General features: G+C 32.0%; 3 protein-coding genes across 3 annotated transcripts; all 3 read left to right on the top strand.

Annotated features, from left to right (window-relative positions):
- The first annotated feature begins 4,597 nt into the window (after positions 1-4,597).
- Positions 4,598-11,343, top strand: LOC145585995 (aspartyl protease family protein At5g10770-like). Its single transcript, XM_081642691.1, has 4 exons — positions 4,598-4,861; positions 7,234-7,566; positions 9,825-10,285; positions 10,611-11,343. Exons 1-4 carry the CDS (start codon positions 4,669-4,671, stop codon positions 11,124-11,126), a joined length of 1,503 nt encoding a protein of 500 aa, XP_081498817.1. The 5' UTR covers positions 4,598-4,668; the 3' UTR covers positions 11,127-11,343.
- A 555-nt stretch (positions 11,344-11,898) lies between these two features.
- LOC145585996 (aspartyl protease family protein At5g10770-like) lies at positions 11,899-19,769 on the top strand. Its single transcript, XM_081642692.1, has 4 exons — positions 11,899-12,163; positions 16,551-16,883; positions 18,217-18,677; positions 19,069-19,769. The coding sequence occupies exons 1-4, from the start codon at positions 11,971-11,973 to the stop codon at positions 19,582-19,584; spliced, it is 1,503 nt and encodes a 500-aa protein (XP_081498818.1). The 5' UTR covers positions 11,899-11,970; the 3' UTR covers positions 19,585-19,769.
- A 2,612-nt stretch (positions 19,770-22,381) lies between these two features.
- LOC145585993 (protein ENHANCED DISEASE RESISTANCE 2-like) lies at positions 22,382-25,108 on the top strand. The gene is made up of 2 exons (XM_081642690.1): positions 22,382-23,099; positions 23,949-25,108. Exons 1-2 carry the CDS (start codon positions 22,733-22,735, stop codon positions 24,485-24,487), a joined length of 906 nt encoding a protein of 301 aa, XP_081498816.1. The 5' UTR covers positions 22,382-22,732; the 3' UTR covers positions 24,488-25,108.
- The last annotated feature ends 731 nt before the right edge of the window (positions 25,109-25,839 follow it).

Raw genomic sequence — 25,839 nt, 5'->3', positions numbered from 1 at the left:
AATGACTTCAACTTTGTTGTAATTCCATTCAATAATGAAATATGTACAAGCAACACTTTATTTTATTTTATTTTTTATTTTTGTTTTGGCTTGCAAGCATTATTTGTTGGATGGAATGGATACTAGTGTTGGGTGCTAAATTATATAGTGAACAAAAGTACAAAGAGGACGACATTAATTGTCCCAAAAATAAAATCTATTGGTATAATTATTCATTTGGCTATGATAGCTAAATCACATGAAGATGAAATTAAAGCTCATCTTGTATTTTATATAAGGAAAAAGGGGAAATGAATTCTCTGAGAAAAATGAGTGATACAAGTGCTTCAATCATAAAGGATGTAAAATTTTATTAGTCCTATATACAAAGTACGTATCATTTAGATTTGAACTTTATATATGTTGATTTACTTTATACCAATATTTGAATTTGAACTATATAGTCATATATGCTACGTTTTTTAGTTTGTACATCATATTTTTGCCTCATGTGTTTTCGGATTGTGAGGCACACACGTCTAATGTTAACTGAACTATTGTTTTGATACATGTGCATAGTGAGCATTAGTGAAAGTTAGTGTCTATTGTCACTCCGTCTTAAGTTTTATCATGAAACAAAACACCACAAACTGTATTGTAATAATGGCCTGCATAACATGAAGTCTTTACATTATCAAAACAATAGTTCAGCTAACATTAATCTATAACTAGAAATGAACATCCTATTAATCTATAACTAGAAATGAACATCCTTTCAAAGAATGAATCATCATTTCTATGAATCTTGCGTATACTCCTCAGTCCTCATAAATAATGTCGGCCACCACCAGAATTGCTTGATGTTAATCGGTTCAATAATTAGTTATTAATGACTTAATGTATGGCATTTAACATCTTAACTGACCACTTATTATGTGACATGACTTGTATTATAGCAACTGGACCTGCCTGGTTTCCAACTAATTGATGTTAAGTTTGGGATTACAGTCTACTATACTAAAATTGCTAGAACTTTACCCACTTTCCACTCATTAAACCAAACCTTTAACATTGTGTCGAGCTTTATTTAGGCTTGTTTTCATTAAGCTCAGAAGTTATTGATGGTTGAAGTCTAAAATTGATTTTTGTAATATAAGAAAGTCCTTTAGGGTTAAAATGTGGGTGTATAGTAATATGGGTCTCCTCATGTAATCACGCCCATCACTATATATTCCACTAGTGATGGGTGTGATTACCTTTTTATCACACTAATGGCTCTCTTGATATAAACTTAGAGGATCAACTCGATCAATCGTACTAAAAACCTAAGGTGATGGTTGAAAACTTGAAGTCTTTAGTTTTTACACTATATTAGATAAGATAAGTTCAATAACTATGATATGATAAAAATATTTTTGTTTTTATCATATGATTACAGTCCCTTACTCTTTTTGTTTTTCTTTCCATCTCAAAATTTAAGTTGGTTTGGCCTGCTTTGTCCATTGTATTTCCACTTATTTTAGGAATTAAGTTATAATCATTGTATTAAATTCTTATACATAAGATAAGTTCTAGAAAAATAGATTCAAATAATGAACTAAATTTTAGATTAATAAGAGCTACAAAAGTTCGATTTCAATTCTCGCTATGGATGTGAAGTGTGAATACTGTTTTTTGTACCACCATCAACTATAATTTTAATAAGCACTTAATTATTCTCCTTAGATGTTATCATTACATCAAGCAAACATAAAACAGCCCACTTTCTCATAGCTAAACTACCCACTTTCTCTCACTTTTTTCTAATCCACTTAACAACTATTCTTAATTCTCTCTCCAATCCAATTTGTGAAGTTTAATTTATTGTAATAGAAATTATAAATAATTATAATAATTCTAGACTTGATTTATAACTAAATTAAATCCAAATCTGTATATAATCGGTATATCTTGGTTGTAAATAAAAAAGTAAGGGATTTTTTACTTACAAGATCTTAAATACTGTATTATCTTTTACTTGCAATAAGAATGTCCATTCTGCTGACCTTGTATGGAACCTTCCATTGAATAATCATGGAATGAATGATATCATTGTTGGTGGATGCCAGAATTTAATAAATAGTGAGTGGAAAGTGTATCATATGTAGATCATGTAAGAAAAGAATATCTTATATGAAAGAAAATGATAAATAATCTAGAATGTTGAAAAAAAAAAAGTTATTTATGTAGTACTCCGTATTAAGTATTAGTCGTAAGTCATAATAATAACATCGACCAACACATAATTTTGACATCAACTTAGAGCCTATTTTGATACGATTATTTTCAGTTCAACTCTAATAAGTTCAGTTCAGTTCAGTTCAGTTCAGTTCAGTTCAGCTCAGCTCTGCTCTTAACTTCTTTCTCTTATAAAATATTCAGTTCAGTTCAGTTCAGTTAAGCTCTAATAAGTTCAATTCAGTTCAGCTCTAATAAGTTCAGTTCAGTTTAGCTCAGTTTAGTTCAGTTAATAAGAACAGCTCAATTCAGTCAATCAAAACATGCCCTTATATTTCCTTTTTCCTGTAGTATATATTTTCATTTTAATTTGTAGTGTTTTCAAGATATATATTTTTGTCATTTATCAATAATTAATTTATGTATTCCCTAGTAATATAAATAATATATAATTAATATTGTAAAATCAAACACTAATATATAAACAGTTGTGCAGTGTTTATATAATACTTCGTTCTTTATTTGTAAATGTAAACAGTTGTGGAGTATATGTTAAAATTGTTAATGTATCAATTTTGTGTAAATAATTAGTGGAACGTGGACCCATAAGCGACAAGTTAGTTCACAATATAGAATAGTAACGCGTGAAAAGGAGGTATCATGTATTCATGTATCATGTCCAATGTGGAAGCACATTAATGCTCGACGCATTTATGCATACATGACCAATTAGAGATTTAGAGGTAGTTTTGTTGCGTAGTCTTATATTGACCAAGTTAGCTGCTTCTCTCTATTTGGCAAGAGTGAAGAGCCACTAACTCATTTGATAAGACCGTAAATAAGAGTACCATCTTAGATCCTAAAGATGTGGGTTCGCTCTTATTCAATCCACTTAATTATTTTACCCCTACTTTTAAAGTTCCAAATATCTATACAACTCGTAAATGTTGGACCTAATAAAACCATGAAGGTTAAGTTTCGATTTGTGTCATGTAATGCTTTCCTCACCTAAATATTTCATTATGTAAAAGTACTAATATTTAATTAGTACTCTGTAAAAGTAGATCAGAGTTTAACCTAATTTTATGGTTGTACTTTGTAGTTAATGCTCTGTCTTTTCTTTCAAAAAATCAAATTAATATGATATGCATTTGATCAACAAAATCTTTTATTATAAAACAAATCATTTAGAAGGTTAATAATTTAGAAATTCACCAATTTTCCTATGAGACTTGTTTCATGCCCAGTTCTCATATATGGATGGAGTTTGGTGAGGGAGTATATGTCAAATCGAGATGAATTATTATGCAACAAAAATCCAAACTTATAAAAAATCCACTCATATAGAGTGTCTGAGTTGTCTAATGATGTAAACTTCTTGTATTTTCATTACTATAGTGTTTAAGTTTATCACAATAAGTGTACTTATTAGAGACAAAGTCGTACAAAAAAAATGTATTAGAAACAAATGAGATTAAAAATCAGTCTCAAAAAAAGTAAAACAGTGACATATAAAGATTGAAAATTTATGAGTCAAAGTAAATGATAAAAATATACATACAATTCATGCTTAAATAATCACCAAAGTTAAATTTTTGTCAAGATATAAGTTATCAACCAACAAGAAATTAAAGCAAGTACCTTTTTTTTTTGGTTGAATTATTACTTTGTTAAAGGAAATAGAGCATATCCGACAAAAGCAACAAGGAATCAAGTAATTAAACCAATTGATTGATTCTAACAATTTTTGAAAAAAAAAATTAAAAATATAAGTAACCAAAAAGAAAAGAGAAAAAACTTTAGATCAATTTGTACACTTCTATCTTTTACTGGTGGATAAGTTATAACTATTTTAAGTAATAAATTAGTGGAATCATATAATCATACCAAACTTACAAAGCCCACTAATACTCATTTTAATAAATAATTAATTAAATAATTAAACCCACTTAAGTAAATAGCCCCACTACAAGAGGAGTGAGGGGATGGAGGGATGGTTGGTCCCTCCATCTCCCCCCCATGTGATGGGGGTTCGACTCCTCACAGCCCCACTCCTGAGATAGGATGGGCCCCTCCCCATAGTTTACCGGTAAAAAAAAAAAAAAATAGCCCCACTACAAAATTAACCTTATCCCCCCAATAAATATATTAGTAATTATTAATTACTTGTATTTTTTATTGAAAAAAAAGTTATAAAAAAATGAAAAAAGGAAGACGAAAATGAAAATAAAAAAGTCCCTACCACCAAGAAATGCAGACATATACTCAAGTATTTGTAATTGTATGTATTATGTATATATGTAATAGTGGACAAAAGGTGACGTGCAAATTAAAAATTGATATTTTTATACAATTATAAGTTTTATAATTCAAAACCTTATTATATAAATAGGCCTTCTTAGAGTTGGCATTTTTGCATACAAACTTGCAACAAAAGAAAAACTAGTAATAAAGAGAGTGGGGCTTTAAACAATGGCCACTATTATAATTCCCAATCCAACCATTATTATTTCTTTGGTTATTCTTTTCCTTTCTACGAATTGCCATTGTTTTGTCAAAGCTCATCATCCTCAACCTTTGGAGCAAGAACATCACTTTCATACTGTTGAAGTTAGCTCTCTTCTTCCTGCTACCGATGTAGAGGGTTGCAATCCTTCCCCTAAAGGTAACGCCTTTGCCTTTTTCGATCTCGAATATAATCTTGAGTGTATGTATGGAACTACATATATGGACTAGTGTGTATGTATTGTTTTGTTATGGTAAGTTGGTAACTAGTATTTATTGATAGTCGCTAAATAATTCTATTTAGCGACTGTCATCATTTCTAAAATTGTTATACTCCATATCTTTTAGTGTATATAGTCATATATGAAACCTTATAGTATCATTTTTAATTTCAAAACTTCAAACTTACAAGCCAATCAAGCTAATTAAGGTACGTAGTAAGGTAATTGTCCTCGGTTTTCATTAATTATTAGATAGTTCCCAAGTCTAATATTTGATAATAAGCTGCCTTATTAATTCATACTAATAATATATAGACTAAGAAATATTATCAAGAACAATATAGTATATTAAGTTCCATTATTATTCTTTTTCAATCTATTGGGATATAGAAGCTGTGTAATAACAAGTTCATATATAGGAAGTGAAGTGAAAGATTACTACTACTACTACAAGCGTAAATTTTGTCCACCAATAAAACTGAGGCAACAATTTAAGCTATCCATATACTTCGTATAAATCGATGTTGATGTATGGCCTATCTAATTAATTAAATTGTTTTCTTATGCGTCACCCACGTTAGCTTCTTGCCTTCTTGTATAAAATTACATACATTCTTCAAGTTAACCATAACTTGTCCATAAAGATTTTCCCATAATTATTGATTTTCATAAATTCTTAGGTACAACAAGCGCACTTAAAAATATTCATACTCGAAAGTAATAAGCTTATCATAAAGATTTCCCCGCAATTGAATTTCATAAATTCTTAGGTGCACTTAACAACATTCATAGTCGGATGTAATAAGCTCATCATAGTAGCTAGTATATCTTGTCAAAGAAGTTGAGCATTGAATTATTAAAATAGTGACAATTAGATAGAACAAGTTAACTACATATGAATTATTTTGATGAGAAATTAACAATTGAGACAAATATGTAATTTTCGTGTCAATAAATAGCGGAATAGAAACATCGTAGTTGTGGCTCCCAAATTGAGTGAGCCGCTTTATACACACAATTAAATATTTATGTTTAACTACTTATTACACTACCAAATAGATTGATTATAATGTTTTAATAACCTAAGACAATATGATGTCTAATTATTCATATATTGCCTAACAAAAGTAGGTGAGCATTTTACTATGTCATCATGTGACTTTAATTTCAATGGTACTTATATTAGTTATATACATTATTCACTAATTCATGCATAAATTAATCACCAACTTTGCCTTGTTTTATTCAAATATTACTATAAGTAAGTCCACAATTTTTTGGCATCTCACAAAAAACTTGCTTGCGAATAAGACTTTTCTTGTAGCTAAAATATAATTTTAATTATTAATTTATAATATAAAGTTTGAATAAATCCAATGAATATAAGTGGGTGTAAGTCTTTGAGCACGGGTTTTGCCAACCTGTTTATTATCCTCAAAACAAAAGGCAACCAATAAAATTATTCCCCCTTTTTCTTTACACTACTTCTTTCTTTATTTAATTATTCCTTCTTTTATGGATGGAAAGGTACTTGGTAAGAAATCATTAGTTCTTTTATTTATTAGGAGTACATTACGTAGTTTAAGTAACGGCGGAAATGTTGTTGCATTAATATCTCTAGTAACATATATATATGGTGACAAATTGACAATGGTATACTCAATTTAAAAACTTAAGTTCAAAGCTTAACTTAATGATGAGTAACAACAAACACTAAACTCCGATATGCGCTCATGAAATAAACTAGTTGACATATTATGTGTACGATTGCTCACTACGCGCATGCATATGAGTATTTACAATTAAAGATAAACAATTACTAAGTTGTCAACTAGTTAAACTAAGATATAGAAAATCGATAAATACAACTCTAAAAGTTTTTTTTTTTTTCAAATAATTACAACCCTAAAAGTTAAATACGAAATTAAAAAAGATATAATATAATACGAAGTTAGATATACTTCGTATTAAAGAGTACTATGTACGTAGATCATTGTAGAAAACAAATATTTATTATACCACTTGATGCTTGATATTGTTATAAAAACCTAATAAAAGTGGTACGGATTTTTTTTTTTTCCTGGTGTTGTATTATTTTATAAAATTCCATGCTTATATAAGTAAGCTTTAAAATTGTATACATATTCAATAACCGAATGATGAATAACAATTTTACGTGCAACTTATTGTTACACTGAATATGCTACACATACATTAAATGTATATGGTATCTTAACAGAATTTATAAACTTCAGCAAAAATAAAATCATACTGTAAATAGAAATGACAGAAATTTGGGAAAACAATGCAGGAAATAAAAAGGGAAATTCTCTAGAAGTGAGGCACAAGCATGGGCCATGTTCAAGTTCAACATTGGAGTCAGACAAAGAAAGCCGCCCAAGCCACGTGGAAATTCTAGAAAACGATGAAAAACGAGTTGACTCAATTAGGGAGCGAGTCAAGCCTAAATCGGTGGAAGTTGACTCGGTGACGGACCACAAAAAGGCACCAAAAAAGGACAGAGTTAAGCAGAAAGCAGTGGGCCTTCCAGCTAAGTCCGGTAGTACTATTGGGTCCGGCAATTACATTGTCACTGTTGGCCTTGGTACCCCTAAAAAGGACCTCTCTCTCATTTTCGATACAGGTATGTAGTACGGATATAAATAGAGGTGACAAATAAATCGTTTTAAGTCGGATTTGATTTTATATGTGTCAAACTGTGTAGTTGAGGAGATTTTGGTTTGGATATGGGTTTGGTTGAGTCCACGTAGGTATAATAAGTCGGGTCTATTTCAAGTTAAACTAGCCTTCTGATCCGTATAATGTACGGGATGTTTATAAGGGGTACAATAGTAACTTTTGTTTTATAATATGTTTTACGGATTTTTCACCAAATACCACTGAGTTAAAGCTTAATTCACCATATACCATAGAAAACTTTCTAATACACCGTATAACCTTCAGTTTAACTAAAATGTCACAACATGCCATTAATGACTAACGGACGTTAACACCGTTAGTCATTAAGGCTAATAAGGCCACGTGGCAACATATGATTGGTTCCCTTTTAAATTAATTAATTTTAAAATAATTATATAATTTTAATTAAAAAAAATAAAATAAAAAAAGAAAAAGAAAAAAACCCGGCCACCCACGTCCCTCCAGCCAGCCACCACCGTCCCTCCAGCCACCCACGACCCTCCACCCAGCCAGCCACCACCGGTCGGCAAAAACTCGACCATAACCCTTGCGCTGGCGCCGAATTCCGACCACAACCCCCGCACTGACCTGAAATTCGACGAGAATACCCCCGTCGGGCCGCCGTACTCCCTTTCTCTTGAACCACCAGCGAAATCCTAGAAGAACAATCGAACCACCGGTCGCGAAACAGCCCAATTTCGCCCCTATTGGTGCCATTTCCACCCCAAACTAAACCACCACGTATGTCGAAATCCTAAAACCAAAATCTAGGGTTTCGATTTTGGTGTTTTAGGGTTTTGGGGTGGTGGTTTTCGGCAAGTTGGGCGGCGGCGACGTTTGGGAGTGGATTAAGGCTGCCGCGCGAAGGTGGTGGCTGGAGATTTCGGGAGGGAAAGGGGAATTCGTAGGTGGTGCTTGGGAATTCGAGAGGGATAGGGGAACTCGCAGGTGGTGGCTGAGAATTCCGGAGGAAAAGGTGGCTGGGGTCGGGAATTTCACCGGCGGGAAGGGGGGACGATCGCCGGCCAGCTGGGGGTAGGGTCAGGGCTAGGCTAGTGGCGGCGGTGGCTAAGGTGGTGGTGTTTATTTTTAAAAAAAAATTTAAAATAATTTCTCTAAAGTTAGTTAATTAAATAAAGAATATTAATAAGAACCAATTATAAGCTGCCATGTGGCACAATTAACGTTAATGACTAACTGAGTTAACGGAAAGGGCATGTTGTGACATTTTAGTTAAACTGAAGGTTATACGGTGTATTAGAAAGTTTTCTATGTTATATGGTGAATTAAGCTTTAACTCAGTGGTATTTGGTGAAAAATCCGTATGTTTTAATTGGAAAATGAATAATTTATAGAGGTCAAGAAGGGGTGATAATTGAATGTAATTGTAGAGCTATTAAGTTGGGGGAAAATGAATCAAATAACATTCATATATGTATTTTTTTTTTTTTTTGAAGGGAACATTCATACATGTATTGAATTAAAGCTAGTTCTTTTTTAAAATAATAAGAAAGGGGATTAATTAATGAAGGAAGGTGATATGTGGCATTGGTGAAAAATAAATTTTAATTACATGTGGCATGATGGGATGATGGTTTGTGTTTTTAAATACTAACTAATAAAGTATAGATAGATATAGATATAGATATTACAAAGTAATATTATTATGTTGTGCATGACAAATTAATTTTTAATTACTGTTGGGTCAATTCAATATTGGACTGCGTCAATTTTGAAGTGGGTTGGGTTTGGATAGGTTAATTTGGTTTGGGTCAATTTTGAGTCTTCTTATATTCTAGTATCAAGTATAGTCCAAATTCGGATCAGGTCATTTAGTTATAGCTACCAAGAATTGATTTTTATCATTTCGTATCAATTTTTATATACTACGTATGTTAGTTATGATTTTAGGTTGGGTTTGAATAAGGTCAATTCTATTTGGATCAATTTTGAGTCATCTTGTTTCGAATATGCTTCATGATCATATACATTGAGTTAGATATTGTTTGTATTGATTAGTGAATATCAAATCATAAACTAATAAATAGTAACTTTCATTGTCAAACAATGATGAAATATATAATGAAATTGATTGTATTAATTTGAAAGAGCAAAAGCCTATCTCTTTATCCCTGATAGTACGTAGTATGATATTAATAGCACCCTTCATAATATCTAATATGCACTTGCTTGTGAATTTAGGTAGTGATTTTACATGGACACAATGTGAACCATGCAAAAGAAGTTGCTACAAGCAAAAAGACCCCGTGTTCAACCCCTCAGAGTCATCAACGTACACGAACATTACGTGCACCTCGACGCTATGCTCGGAGGTGAGATCGGCCACCAGTGCGAAGCCGGGATGTGCCGGCTCCACATGCGTTTACGGCATACAATATGGGGACTCATCCTTCTCGGTTGGATTCCTTGCTAAGGACACTCTAACTTTGGGCTCCTCCTATGACACAATTCCAAACTTTTATTTTGGATGTGGTGAGAATAATCAAGGCCTTTTTGGTGGGTCTGCTGGTCTTATTGGGCTTGGTAGAAACCAATTGTCCGTTATGTCACAATGTGCTACCAAATATGGTCAAGTTTTCTCTTATTGTTTGCCTTCCAAGGCTAGCTCTACCGGTCATCTCACCTTTGGTAAAGGGGGCACGGTACGTTCTTTATTTACTTCCTCGGCTTCTTAATACATGATCCAGTTTAAATTTTACACTTGTTTACATTATACTTGACCTTTAGTAACCTAACGGTTAGAATAATACTCCATAACATTGATGCATGTACTAAAAAAACGAATGATATATTAAAAGATAAAAATTTTTGACAACTAAATTCAATTAAAATAATTTCACTTATGTTTACCTTAACAAAATAAGATTAAAGTTAGTAAATTGTCAATACTAAATTTCAAATAGCATAAATAAGGTAAAAATGTTGAGAAACGGATGAAGTATTAACACTTGATTTGATTGATAACAGAGTTCAAAGTCGATCACGTACACACCTCTGTTATCAGGGTCAGCAGGAGCATCCTTCTATTTCATAGACCTACAAGGCCTCTCAGTTGGTGGCCAAAAACTCTCAATCCAACCCACAGTCTTCACACAAGGTGGAGTCCTAATCGACTCCGGTACCGTGATCACCCGTCTACCACCAGATGCATACACAGCATTACAAGCTGCCTTCAACAAGGCCATGTCCAAGTACCCTAAAGCTCCTGCCCTTTCGATCCTCGATACATGCTTCGACCTCAGCAAATATACTACAGTCACAGTGCCTAAGATTGGGCTTCAGTTTGGAGGTAAGGCCGAAATCGTGTTACCTGCAGCAGGGATTTTCTATGTGAAGGATATCTCACAAGTTTGTCTTGCATTTGCTGGAAATGGTGATGCAAGTGATGTTGGAATTTTAGGGAATGTTCAGCAACTTACTTTTGATGTTGTTTATGATGTTGCTGGTAGTAAGCTTGGGTTTGGGCCTGGTGGATGTGTCTAACAAAAAAGAAAATCATACTATTATATAGTTATATTATATAGTTTGATTTGATAACACTACTCAATGCTTTGTAGTTAAATTAATTAGTGCAAGGAGAATCCTTGCAATTTGTCATTTCTATGAATTTGTAAATGTATTGCCTTTAAAGTCATCGATCAAGTTTCAAAAAAAGAAAAAAAAAATAATGTATGGGCTGACTTTAATTTTATTTTGTTAAGGTTTGGACCAATTTCTTTGTTCAAAGTATGATTGGGCCTGATATTTTGAACCCTATTTGTGGGGGCAAAGGTGGTTTTCGGCTGGAGTTGTGTTGCCGGCGATAGGTGGTGCGACGGTGGGCTGGCTGGATTAGTGTTTAGGTTTTCTTTTTTTTTTTTTAAACTAATCAATGAGTGCCACGTGTACTTGGTGTGTCCCACTAACGGATTCCATCCAAAAATCCGTTAGCAGGTGGTGAAATCAATTTTTTTGGTTTTTTGGTGGTGTTATAATAAAAATTTGAGATAATGTGGTGTTATAAGCAAAATTTGTGAAAATTTATGGTGTTATTTTCTGAAAAATTCAAAAAAAAAAATGAAAAAATGAAAACAAAAATGAAAGTCCCTACCACAAAGAAATGCAGAAATATACTCAAGTATTTGTAATTGTATGTATTATGTAAATAATGTAATAGTGGGCAAAAGGTGACGTGCAAATTGAAAATTGATATTTTTATACAATTTTAAGTTTTATAACTCAAAACCTTACGAGTATAATATAAATAGGCCTTCTTAGAGTAGGCATTTTTGCATACAAACTTACAACGAAAGAAAAACTAGTAATAAAGAGAGTGGGGCTTTAAGTAATGGCCACTATTATTATTCCTATTCCAACCATTATCTTTTCTTTGGTTATTCTTTTCATTTCTACTAATTGTCATTGTTTTATCAAAGCTCATCATCCTCAACCTTTGGAACAACAACATCACTTTCATACTGTTGAAGTTAGCTCTCTTCTTCCTGCTACTGATGTAGAGGGTTGCAATCCTTCCCCAAAAGGTAACGCCTTCATTCGCCTTTTTGATCTCGAATATGATCTTGAGTGTATGTAAGGAACCATGGACTAGTGTGTACTGTGTATGTTTTATTATTGTAACTGGCTAGTATTTATTGACAGTCGCTAAATAGTTCTATTTTTTTTTTTTCGACTGCCATCAATATCATTTCTAAAAATGTTATATTTTTTAGTGTGCATAGTCTTATGTGAAACCTTATAGTACCATTTTAAATTTCAACACTTGAAAGTTAAAGGCCAAGCTAGGTACATAATAGGGTAATCGTTCTCAGTTTTCATTAATTATTGCTTAGTTCCCAAGTCCAATCTTTGATAAGTTGCCTTATTAATTCATACTAATAATAGACTAAGAAGTATTATTTTCTACCAATTGGGTGTTGGTATAGTGGTGATTGGGACTACACTTGGTAGGGAGGACCCGTGCTCAATCCTCCACAACAACAATTGGGAGGGGACTGGAACCTAACCACCCAAAACTGATCCCGAATCTGGATTAGCCTAAAGGGTGAATCGGGTGGAACACCAAAAAAAATATAGTATTATTTTCTATTATTATTCTTTTTCAATCTATTGGGTTATTGAAGAGTGTAAGTAGACCATATGAAGTGAAAGATTAATACTAGTAATACTACAAGCGTAAATTTTGTCCACCAATAAAGTTGAGGCAACAATTTAAGCTATCCATATCTATCTATTAACTATTACTAAAATAGAAATGCTGATGTCATCAATTCTCTAAAGTGTCTTATGTGTCAAATTCTTATTAAAAATTTTCCCTCCAAATTCACTTATGGTGTCATCATTTTTTTTTTTCTTTTGCTCTTTCATTTTATTTGCTATAAACTAGGATCAATTAGGTATGAAAATAAAAATTCAAAACTTGTTTTGGCATCAATATTGTTGTATACTCCATACTACTTTTGAATATTCCCAATAAAACAATCTTTAATAGATATAGATATAAGAACGCAATATTAAATATAATTGTTTAACCATCATTTTAGTATATTTTTAGTAATTAACATAGTAAATATTATGATGTAGCATTAGATAATAACAATTTTAATAAAAAAAAATAAGGATTATGTAAATGTTATATATATATATTTATTTTTTTTGAGGGGGTTGTAATTATATTTATATATACTCCATAACACAATTTTTTTTTATTTATGAAAAAGCAAGTCAAGTCATGTTAAAATTTATGAACAATAAAAGATATAAAAAAATTATGAATTATTTATTATTTATCTCCACCGTGCAACGCACGGGTATTAAACTAGTACTTCGTATAAATCAGTGGAGCTAAACTTCAGTTCCCGTGGTAGTGACCGTGTTCGAGGCTCATACCCCCCCTCCCCTGTGGGTAATACATTAATACCCCCTTGATATTCCTTTGATAGGAAATAATTAAGGTGGGGCCCACCCCTACCCCTAAAAAAATAATAATAAATAAACCGATGTTGATGTATGGCCTATCTAATTAATTAAATTGTTTTCTTATGCGTCACCCACGTTAGCTTCTTGCCTTCTTGTGTAAAATTATATACTCGTACATTTTTCAAGTTAACCATAGCTTGTCCATAAAGATTTTCCCACAATTATTGAATTTCATAAATTCTTAGATACAACAGTGCACTTAAAAATATTCATAGTCGGAAGTAATAAGCTCATCATAAAGATTTCCCCGCAACTGAATTTCATAAATTCTTAGGTGCACTTAACAACATTATTCATAGTCGGATGTAATAAGCTCATCATAGTAGCTAGTATATCTGATCTTGTCAAAGAAGTTGAGCATTGAATTATTAAAATAGTGACAATTAGATAGAACAAGTTAACTACATACGAATTAATTTGATGACAAATTAACAATTAAGACAAATATGTAATTTTCGTGTCAATAAATAGCGGAATAGAAACGGTAAAGGCTACACATTGTATGTGGGCCCAACATACAACAATAATTATGTTACTAAAAAAATATACAACGTTATTAAAAAAATATATTACGCCATCAATAAATATAAGTTTATTACTAGAGATAATAATGCCCTAGTCAACGTCACTAATTAATGAAGAGAAATATTATTTTGTATACAAATTGAATAATTTATAATTTGCCAATGAAAAGCTTTTATTATACAATATACATTATCATACTATCATATTATTCAATTTGTATAAAAAAACAGATCTCTTCAGTAAATAATGACGTTGACTAGGGCGTTATTATTTCTAGTAATAAACTTATATTTATTGATTGATGACCTAATATATTTTTTTTAGTAACATGGTAGATTTTTTTAGTAACATAATTGTTGTTGTATGTAGGACCCACATACAATATTGTATGTGTATCATCTCAATAGAAACATCGTAGTTGTGGCTCCCAAATTGAGTGAGCCGCTTTATCCACACGATTAAATCTGTATGTTTAACTACTTATTACACTAATAGATTGATTATAATGTTTTAATAACCTAAGTCCTAAGACAATATCATGTCTAATTATTCATATATTGCCTAACATAAGTAGGTGAGCATTTTACTGTGTCATCATGTGACTTTAATTTAAATGGTACTCCCCCCGTTTTTATATACTTGCTCCATTTCAATTGGGCACGTATGCCGATGCTAATCTTTGATCAATTTTATCTTTAATTATCAATAAGTATAAATTCTAACAATTAAAAATTAATAATCTATTCATTGAGACAATTCCAACAAGTACCCACAAGACTATATTTTTTCTTATGTATAAATCACAAATATTAGTCAAAGTAGGACAAATAAATAGTGTAAAAAATAGAAATGGAGCAAGTATTTAAAAACGGAGGGAGTACTTATATACATTCATTAATTCATGCGGGCATATATTAATTGCCAACTTTGTCTCGTTTTATTAAAATATTACTATAAGTAAGTCCACATTTTTTTGGCATCTCACAAAAAACTTGCTTGTGAATAAGACTTTTCTTCTAGGTAAAATATATGTTTATTAATTTACTCCCTCCGCCCCCAAATGATAGTCCCTTATGGGCAAAAATCACGGGAATTAAGAAACTAAAATAAAAGTAGTTAAATTACATTGAAAATATAAATTTACATTGGGTATGTAAAATAGTAGAGAGAGAAAGTAATAAAGGTACATTGAAAAACAAAATTTACATGGGAAAGTTAAATTTGCACAAATATTGTTGTAATTGGAGGAAATTTTGATAAAAAATTGATATTAATGGTACTTGAAAAAAGCAAATGGGACTATCAATTTGGGACTAAAAATAGGCCATAAGGGACTATCATTTGGGGACGGAGGGAGTATAATATAAAATTTGAATAAATCCAATGAATATAAGTGGGTGTAAGTCTTTGAGCACGGGTTTTGCCAACCTGTTTATTATCTCAAAACAAAAGGCAACCAATAAAATTATTCCCCCTTTTTCTTTACACTACTTCTTCCTTTATTTAATTATTCCTTCTTTTATGGATGGAAAGGTACTTGGTAAGAGATCATTAGTTCTTTAATTTAACGGTGGAAATGATGTTGCATTAATATCTCTAGTAAGTAGTAACATATATATATATATATATATATATATATATATATATATATATATATATATATATATATATACGGTGACAAACCGACAATGGTATACTAATTTTAAAAATTTAAGTTCAAAGCTTAACTTAATTAGTAACAACAAACAACAAACACCAAACTCCGATCTTCGCTCATGAAATAAACTAGTTGACATATTATATGTACGATAGGTGACTACGCGCATAAGAGTATTTACAATTAAAAATAAACAACTATTAAGTGTCAACTAGTTAAAATAAGATATAGAAAATCAATAAATACAACTCTACTTTTTTTTTCCAAATAAATACAACTCTAAAAGTTAAATACGAAATTAAAAGAGATATAGTATAATACGAAATAAGAAGATATACTTCGTATTAAAGAGTACTTTGTACATACATCATTGTAGAAAACAAATATTTATCATACCACTTGATGCTTGATATTGTTATAAAACCTAATAAAATTCGTACGGCTTTTTTTTATTTTTTTTTCTGGTGTTGTATCATTTTATAAAATTCAATGCTTATAAGTAAGTTTTAAAATTGTATACACATACATTAAGGGTATGTTCTCATTGACTGAACTCAGCTGACTGAGCCGAGCTGAACTGAAATGAAATGAATATTTTATAAGAGAAGGAAATTAAAAGCTGAATTGAACTAAATTGAGCTGAGAACAGACCCTAAATGTATATGGTATCTTAACAGAATTTGTAAACTTCAGCAAAAATAAAATCATACTGTAAATAGAAATGACAGAAATTTGGGAAAACAATGCAGGAAATAAAAAGGGAAATTCTCTTGAAGTGAGGCACAAGCATGGGCCATGTTCAAGTTCAACATTGGAGTCAGACAAAGAAAGCCGCCCAAGCCACGTGGAAATTCTAGAAAACGATGAAAAACGAGTTGACTCAATTAGGGAGCGAGTCAAGCCTAAATCAGTGGAAGTTGACTCGGTGACGGACCACAAAAAGGCACCAAAAAAGGACAGAGTTAAACAGAAAGCAGTGGGCCTTCCAGCTAAGTCCGGTATTACTATTGGGTCCGGCAATTACATTGTCACTGTTGGCCTTGGTACCCCTAAAAAGAACCTCTCCCTCGTTTTCGATACAGGTATGTAGTAGGGATTCAAATAGAGGTGACGAATAAGTCATTTTACGTCCAGTTGGATTTTATATGTGTCAGATTGTGTTTAGTTGAGGAGATTTTGGTATGATTTTAACCGATTAGTATATATATTATAAATAGATGTTTTACACTTTAACCTAATTCCTTCGCTCCAAAAAAAAATATTATGACATAAAAAATTAAATTTACATGATAATTTTTAAGAATTATAATCTAATAATCTTTTTGAATAAAATTGTAATTCAATTTGTATCTCATAAATTTTAGTCTTTTATCGAAAATAAAATTCTAAACTTAAAATTTTATCCTAAAATTCTATTTTTTTTAATCTTAAGAAGTCTATTTAAATTATTCCAACGTGGCGCGACACTTGGCGGAAAGTTAGAACGCCAAGTGTCGCAATGTCGTGAGCTGGCTAAAAGTTTAGCTTTATATATTAGTTATATGATATGATATGATATTAGATTTGGTTGGGTCAATTCAATATTGGAGTATGTCAATTTTAAATTTGGGTTGGGTTCATATAGGTTTGAGTCTTCTATTATTAAGTATAGTCCAAATTCCGATCTGGTCATTCAGTTATAGCTACCAAGAATTGATTTTATCATTTCGTATCAATTTTTATATATGTTACTTATGATTTTAGGTTGGGTTTGAATAAGGTCAATTCTATTTGGATCAATTTTGAGTCTTCTTGTTTCGAGTATGGTTCATGATTATATACATTAAGTTACATATTGTTTGTGTTGATTAGTGAATATCAACTCATTAACTAATAAATACTCCCTCCATTTCTATTTGTTTTTTACGTTTCTATTTAGGATGTTCTTTATTATTCTTTACATTTAGTATCTTTCCCTTTTTAGTCATCAATTTTGGACAAAATTACCCTTGTTTTACAATTTCAATACTCAAAAGTCCTTACTTTTCCTTGTGCTATTGTACTTTATGTACTATTTTAATAGTTTTTCAATACTTATTACTCCATATTACTTTCTCTTTCCTCTCTCCTCTACTTTCTTCACCCCACATGCATAACATTGTTTGTATCTATAAAATTGTACTTTCAATCATTGAAATATTCTAATATACCATACTTTACATAATTTCTTAATAACCGTGCATAATTCTAAACTTAAAGAAATAAGGGAACAGAGGGAGTAGTAATTTTTATTGTCAAACAATGATGAAATATATAATGAAATCGATTGTTTTAATTTGAAAGAGCAAGAGCCTATCTCTTTATTCCTTATAGTATGTAGTATGATATTAATAGCACCCTTCATAATATCTAATATGCACTTGCTTGTGAATTTAGGTAGTGATTTAACATGGACACAATGTGAACCATGCAAAAAAAGTTGCTACAAGCAAAAAGACCCCGTGTTCAACCCCTCAGAGTCATCAACGTACTCGAACATTACATGCACCTCGACGCTATGCTCGGAGGTGAGATCGGCCACCAGCGTGAAGCCGGGATGTGCCGGCTCCACATGCGTTTACGGCATAAAATATGGGGACTTATCCTTCTCGGTTGGATTCCTTGCTAAGGACACTCTAACTTTGGGCTCCTCCTATGACACAATTCCAAACTTTTATTTTGGATGTGGTGAGAATAATCAAGGCTTTTTTGGTGGGTCTGCTGGGCTTATTGGGCTTGGTAGAAACCAATTGTCCGTTATGTCACAATGTGCTACCAAATATGGTCAAGTTTTCTCTTATTGTTTGCCTTCCAAGTCTAGCTCTACTGGTCATCTCACCTTTGGTAAAGGGGGCACGGTACGGTTTTTTTTTTTTTACTTCAGGTTTCTCAATACATGATCCAGTTTAAAGTTTATATTTGTCTATATAATACTTTTTTTTTTTTGGGAAAGTCTATATAATACTTAATCATTAGTAATCTAACAATTAATAACATTTAATTTTTCCGAGATTAAATGTGATGATATATAATGATGCATGTATTAAGAAACGAATGATATATTATAAGATAAACTTTCTTAACAACTAAATTGTAGGTATTAAATAATTATCTTATGTTTAGTGTAACAACATGTGATCAAAGTTAGTATATTATCAATACTAAATTACTGATAGCATAAATATTGTAAAAATGTTACATATATTGAGAAATGGAAGAAGTATTAACCCTTGATTTTGTTGATAACAGAGTTCAAAGTCGATTACGTACACACCTCTCTTATCAGGATCAGCAAAACCATCATTATATTTCATAGACCTACAAGGCCTCTCAGTTGGTGGCCAAAAACTCTCAATCCAACCTACAGTTTTCACACAAGGTGGAGTCCTAATCGACTCCGGTACCGTGATCACCCGTCTACCACCAGATGCATACTCAGCATTACAAGCTGCCTTCAATAAGGCCATGTCCAAGTACCCTAAAGCCCCTGCCCTATCGATCCTCGATACATGCTTCGACCTCAGCAAATATACCACAGTCACAGTGCCTAAGATTGGGCTTCAGTTTGGTGGTAAGGCCGAAATCGTGTTACCTGCAGCAGGGATTTTCTATGTGAAAGATATCTCACAAGTTTGTCTTGCATTTGCTGGAAATGGTGATGCAAGTGATGTTGGAATTTTAGGGAATGTTCAGCAACTTACTTTTGATGTTGTTTATGATGTTGCTGGTAGTAAGCTTGGGTTTGGGCCTGGTGGGTGTGTCTAACAAAAAAGAAAATCATACTATTATATAGTTTGATTTCAAAACACTACTCAATGCTTTGTAGTTAAATTAATTAGTGCAAGGAGAATCCTTGCAATTTGTCATTTTTATGTATTTGTAAATGTATTTGCCTTTTAAATCATCAATCAAGTTTTAAAAAAAAGAAATCAAGACAAAAAAATTATGTATGGGCTGGCTTTAATCTTGTTTTGTTATGGATTGGGCCAATATCTTTGTTCAAAGTATGATTGGGACTGATGCTGATACTCTCAGCCCAATTTGAAATACGCATCACAACTTCATAAGTAGCCAAATTTGACAATTCAAAAGAAATAAGTAACGAACTTTTTTTTTTTTTGAACAAAAAAATAATTAATGAACTTGATTGTTACTTACATTTGTACAAATTTGATTACTCCACTTTTGTTTCACATGTTTTGGAAGATCAAGGTCGTGATTGTTTTATCATTTTTCCACCTTTTTAAAAAGATCGGACCTTATTTACTTAATTAAACCATATTAATATAGATAGTCAAGTTAGTGCTTCTATCACACTCGATTAGTGTTGTAGGAGTTTCTTTTTGGTGTTTAGAGAGCCACAGGGCAGAAGTGAGAATCAATTCCAAGATCTATTGAAACCGGGAGAGAAGATCTAATTGCTTGAGCTATTCCTTACTCTTAGTGTTAAGCTATTCTCTCATAAATAATTTTTCATGGTATCAGAGCCATTCTATTCTCTAATTTGGGCAACAAGGAGGAGGAGAGTTTGGGCCACAAACAAGGCTTTAGAGTTTCCATACTAAAACCAATGCAATAGTAGGAGTAACTCCTCAACCTTATAAAGTGGAACCACCTCTCCTCTTTCTCCAATGTGGGACACTCACAAGCGGGATATAATGGGTTTCAACAAGGAGTTACTTAGTTATATTGAAATTACTATGTCATGTTGTGTGAGTCACTTTATTATTTAAGGATTACTCAATAAGTATGATTAAAATACTCCATCAGTATAATAGGGGTTTACTTTATCAGTGTTAGGGGTAATTCGTTTTTTTATAAGTGACCACACGATGTGATCAGCCATACAAAATTTGCACTATAATTATATTTGTCAAATACAAGTCAATTTAGCTAAAGTGAAAAGCAATTGAAAAAGTGCAAGCATGAAGCATATGATAGAAAAGTCTTTTATAGGATTTCATACACATGACCATGCATGCACATGTGATGAACTAAGATTCTGCAATTTAGCAAACTTCAATTATACACAAGTATTAAGTACAACTATTCACCATCTTGAAGAGCTTATTATATTATTTTGTTTTTGGGTAGCCAAAAAACCACAATTGACGAGTCATAATTACACATTACAGCAAAGATACGGAATCTATTACATCACTAATGACAAAATAGATTAGGCCATTACAATAATTGTACAACTCTTTTCATCATGTATTTAATATTTATACCAAACAATTAATTTGGTAATTGTTGTGATTTTCATCTAATGTCTATGCTTGACCAAAAGAAGAAGTTGATAAGGAAATTTGCTTTATTTGTGTCGACATTAAACAAAGTATGCACAACGAAAGTATCGCGTAAGTCATTACTTAACTTTGAAAAGGTAGTTAATTGAGCTGAATAGTAGTACCTTTACAAATAATTAAATTTTCTTACTTGATAGGTTGGACCGTTGGAATATAAAGACTCTGTATTTTGTATGTTTTTTAATAGATGTACATTTTAGATTGATTGAACATGTTTGACTAATTTTGATTATTAATTGCTTTAACTACTCTAATTCAAGTAATTATTGGAAAAAAAAATGTTAAAGGACCAATTCAAGAAAGTTTTAGAATCCCATATATTTTATACTCTATCAAAAAAGTGAAAAATAGATAATAAAAGTTGATTGGTAAATGATAAAACAAATCCATTAATTTGACCCCGCAATTAAAAAAAATCCATTAAAAAGTGAAGTACAAAGTATAACTTTTGATTTTTATTATGTTTTCTAATCAACTTCTATAGTTCTATTATGCATTACTATCAGAGTATAGAGAGTTGGACATATATGATGGGTATATTGGTCGACATGAATAAAGGACTGATCTAACACGAGCTCATCACCACAAGCCTGATAAGGCATGGGGCATGCTATGTAAAGGCTCATCTACAAAAGATTATTGGCTTGAGATGACATTTAATTGACCTTTTTCCAAAGATGAATCACTTGAACACGATGTATATTAATGTGAGCTTGCCATTTTAATCCATGCCTAGCTTTACATATAACCAAGTGCTTAACACATTTATTTTGCATAATATTGCTCAGTAGGAGAGTAAAAGGTCCAAATTGGCAAGAATTAAGCTAGGGTATACCAAATTCACTTACTCCCTTTGTCCTTAAAAAAAACGACTATTTTGGTCAAATTTTAGTCCCAAAATGTTCATTCCATTTGCATTAAAAAAACCCTTCAATTTGCAATAATATTTGTGTAAAATTAGCTTTGCCATGTAAATTTTGCTTTTCTCATGTAATTTTTTATTTTCTCTCTCTACTTTTTTACAAATTCCATGTAAAATACTTTTATTAACTTCCCCATGCACTTTGTATTTCCTACTTAAATTTCTTAATATCCATAAAAAATACCCCAAAAAGAATTTTTTAAGGGACGGGAGAAGTACTTATATTGTAAAATGTAAACATTGAAAGTGTGTTATTTTTGCACAGTTTTCCATATATAAGTCCATCAAAACGGATTCTCCAAAGTCCTCACATGACTCTTAACACAACACTCAAAAGTAAAAGATAGATTAGATTAGAAAAAGAAAAGAAGAAGGCAACCACAATGAAGCTTCCCATACAATAGAATAATATGATATCATAAAATATCCTAATTTTCAATTCATGAGTTGTTATTGCTGTCTATTAGAAGGATAGATAGAACAAGGCACCCTTTTTATTATATTTAACCTCTCCCAAAATATAAAGGACTCTTATTTTCTCACCTACCAATAAAAACAAAAATAAATATATAAATTTCTGTTATCTCGATTTTCTTCAAGAAAATTAGAAAGGTCCAATTACTCTACTCTACTCTACTACTCAAAACTTTTCTTTTCTCGGAGGGAAAAAAAAAAAAAGATAATGTGCACAACCAAAAACAATGGCGAAACGGCGTCGTCTACGTCGGAGGTAGACTGGAGAGAGGAAACAATCAACGGTGGATCTTTAAAACACGTGGACTTACACAAAGGATCCAACGGCTGGGCATCGCCGCCGGGAAATTTGTTTTCTCTCCGATCAAAACAGTATTTGTCGAAGAAGACAAAGTCTCCGGCGTCCGTCGATTATCTGTTGAAGCCAACCGCCGTTGACTGGCTTCGGTCAACGTCGAAGCTTGAGCACGTGCTGTCACGTGCTGATAATCGTGTTATGCGCGTGCTTCGTTCTCGTCAGGCTGATGGTAGCTTCTTGAAGTCCTTTGTCTTCGCCATTAATCTTCAAGTTCCAGGTTTGTGGTTTTTTTTTTTTTTTTTCCTTTTTTTAATTTTGGGTTTTTTGATTTTTTTGGAGAATTGGTCGAAATTCGACTGTTTTATTGATCTTGTTATATGATTTTTGCTGAATTTTGTAAAAGAAAAAGATATTTGATTGACGGAAAAACCTAAGCTTGATTTTAGTTTTGTTAATTGAACAAATAAGAAGTTGAATTTTGTAAGATTCAACTGAAAATTGCTTGAATTTCCGGAAAATAATCATTATGAATTTGTAAAAAAAAATCGAAAATTGATGAATTAGGTGACCTAATTATCTCAATTGCAAGATTATGCTATTTGATTTTAATCGACGGAGAATCCTAAGCTCAAATTTCAGGTTCATTATGTAAAAAGAATTTTAAAAAAAATTAGGTGAAATTGCTTAGAAGTTTCAATATCACATTAATGTTGTGCAGTTTTATCACAAGTGTTTTCTGGGATAATGTTCCATGAAAGGTTGAAGAAACAGATTGTGCTAAATCTTGATCTTATTATTAAATTCAGATCTGGCTTGATTATTATTATTATTATAAATTTTTAGGCAATTTTGTTAGAAATTTTGCTTCATTGAAGCTAAAATTAATTTAATCAAACCTCAATTTTTATCATTATAATTTCTAGATTGGTAGTCAAGAAAAAATTTCATCAATCAATTGCAAGATTGTTGACACTTTGAGGGTTAAATTAGCTTGTTTTTCTGCTTTAAGAGTGTTATAGCTTATAATAGAGAATATGTGTTAATAATTGTGAAATTTAGATGAATTAAAATAATGTTTGAGATCTACTAGTAGCTGAGAAAAAGTACTGTGTGACGAATGTGGCAGGGAGAGAGCATCATAATGCAGTATTCTACTTCTCAACAGACGAGACGATTCAACCCGGCTCGTTATTAGACCGGTTCATAAATGGCGATGATGCGTTCAGAAACAGCCGATTGAAGCTAGTGAACAGAATAGTGAAGGGACCATGGATAGTTAAAACAGCTGTGGGAAACTACAGCGCATGCCTGTTAGGAAAGGCATTGACATGTAGATATCACAGGGGACCGGACTACTTGGAGATTGATGTTGATATTTCGAGCTCAAAGATAGCTGGTGCGATGGTGCACTTGGCGTTGGGGTGTGTTACGTCTGTAACTATAGACATGGGGTTTGTGGTGGAAGGTCAGAGTGAGGAGGAGTTGCCTGAAAAGTTGATTGGGGCAGTGAGGATTTGTCAAATGGAGATGGACTCGGCTGAGTTTGTTGACTCAAACACGCCGTTGTGTAATGGGGTTGGTGTGGGAAGGTTGGGGTTGGCGAAGGTGAATCATGTGGATGGAGAAGGAAGTAGTAGTGATCAATCTCCAAGAGTTCATTCTTAGCAGTAAATTGTTTTTAGAATTAATTACTAGGATTAATAACTAGTAATACTTGAGTTATTGCTGGACAGTCTTTGTATTTAACATTTAAGCTTACATTATCACATGATCAAATGCGTTGAGAGTCATTTATCGTACATTCATAAGGCGTCATTGTTGACATTTAGTAGTAGGGTTGGTTGGTGGAGGTTGGTTGGTTGTTTAGGTTGGCTTAAGTAAATCAATGTGAATGAAGATGGATAGCCGAGGGACCGGGGTGATTGGGAGATCAACGATTCGACGGTGGTGGATGCGATGATGCAATCGAGAAACAACGGTAGTGAAGATGAGAGGGAGGTGTTGGTTATTATTTTGACTTGTACAATCTTGTGTACTACTCTTTCAATGCGTGAGATGATGATGTATACACAAAGAGTTAAAGTATGCTGTCAAACCCTTAAGTAAATGGGGACTGATTTGATGGTTTGATTTTGTAAGATTGCCAGCCATACCTTTATAAGTTGGAATTTGTCTACATATTTAGTTGGCGTTCTACAAAATTCTTTGCTTTCCACTTGATTTGTACTAATACAGGCAAAAGAATGTTCAAGATTCAAGCTGATTATTTTGATGTTTCTTAAAGTTTATTACTCGTACTAATGTAATATTCCACTTTAACAGGGGACCATAACTCCAATGCTAATAGTTGGATATTGGTTGTTTAAATGGACACCATGAGGTCGCATTGTACAAACATGAAACATAAAACTCATTATTCTCTCGCACTTTTTTTTTGTGGCATCATTTGCTTTATCAAGGCTTTCAAAATACATGTCATACCAGAATTTCTTTAGTTGTATATTAATTACATTTATTAATATTTAACTACTTCTTCCATTCTTTTGTACTTATCGGTTTTATCTATCACACCTGTCAATGCTTAAAGCTATTCATCAATATCTTTAATTTTTATTAAGGTTTCAATCGTTTAGTCATATGGAAATATGGAAATGTAGGATTAGCTTAAGTAACTAAATCCCTACATTTAACATTTTGTGGGAAGTCAAAATTCTTAGGAAGTTCTACTTGTCCCATTTCATCAAACTTTTGTCAACCAACCAACACTTGCAACGTATATGTATAGGAAGTCTGTATAGGAAGTCTCACTTCCCATGTTATTTTATGTTAACTAAAAAATCCCTAAGTAAAAATATAACAGTTAGATATTATGATATGATTTATTGAGATGATTTAAGTAATCACAAATGAATGTTTTACCTTATGTATAGATCACAAAAATGGTCAAAGATGAGTTTGTGAACCTTATGTATTGATTATAAAATGGTTAAAGATGAGTGTGTGAATATTTTGAATAA

The sequence above is a fragment of the Chenopodium album genome, chromosome 16 (assembly GCF_948465745.1).
Source record: "Chenopodium album chromosome 16, dcCheAlbu1.1, whole genome shotgun sequence".
Classification (NCBI taxonomy): Eukaryota; Viridiplantae; Streptophyta; class Magnoliopsida; order Caryophyllales; family Amaranthaceae; genus Chenopodium; species Chenopodium album.
The sequence above is the reverse complement of the archived record's forward strand: the minus strand, read 5'-3'. Positions and strand labels throughout refer to the sequence as shown.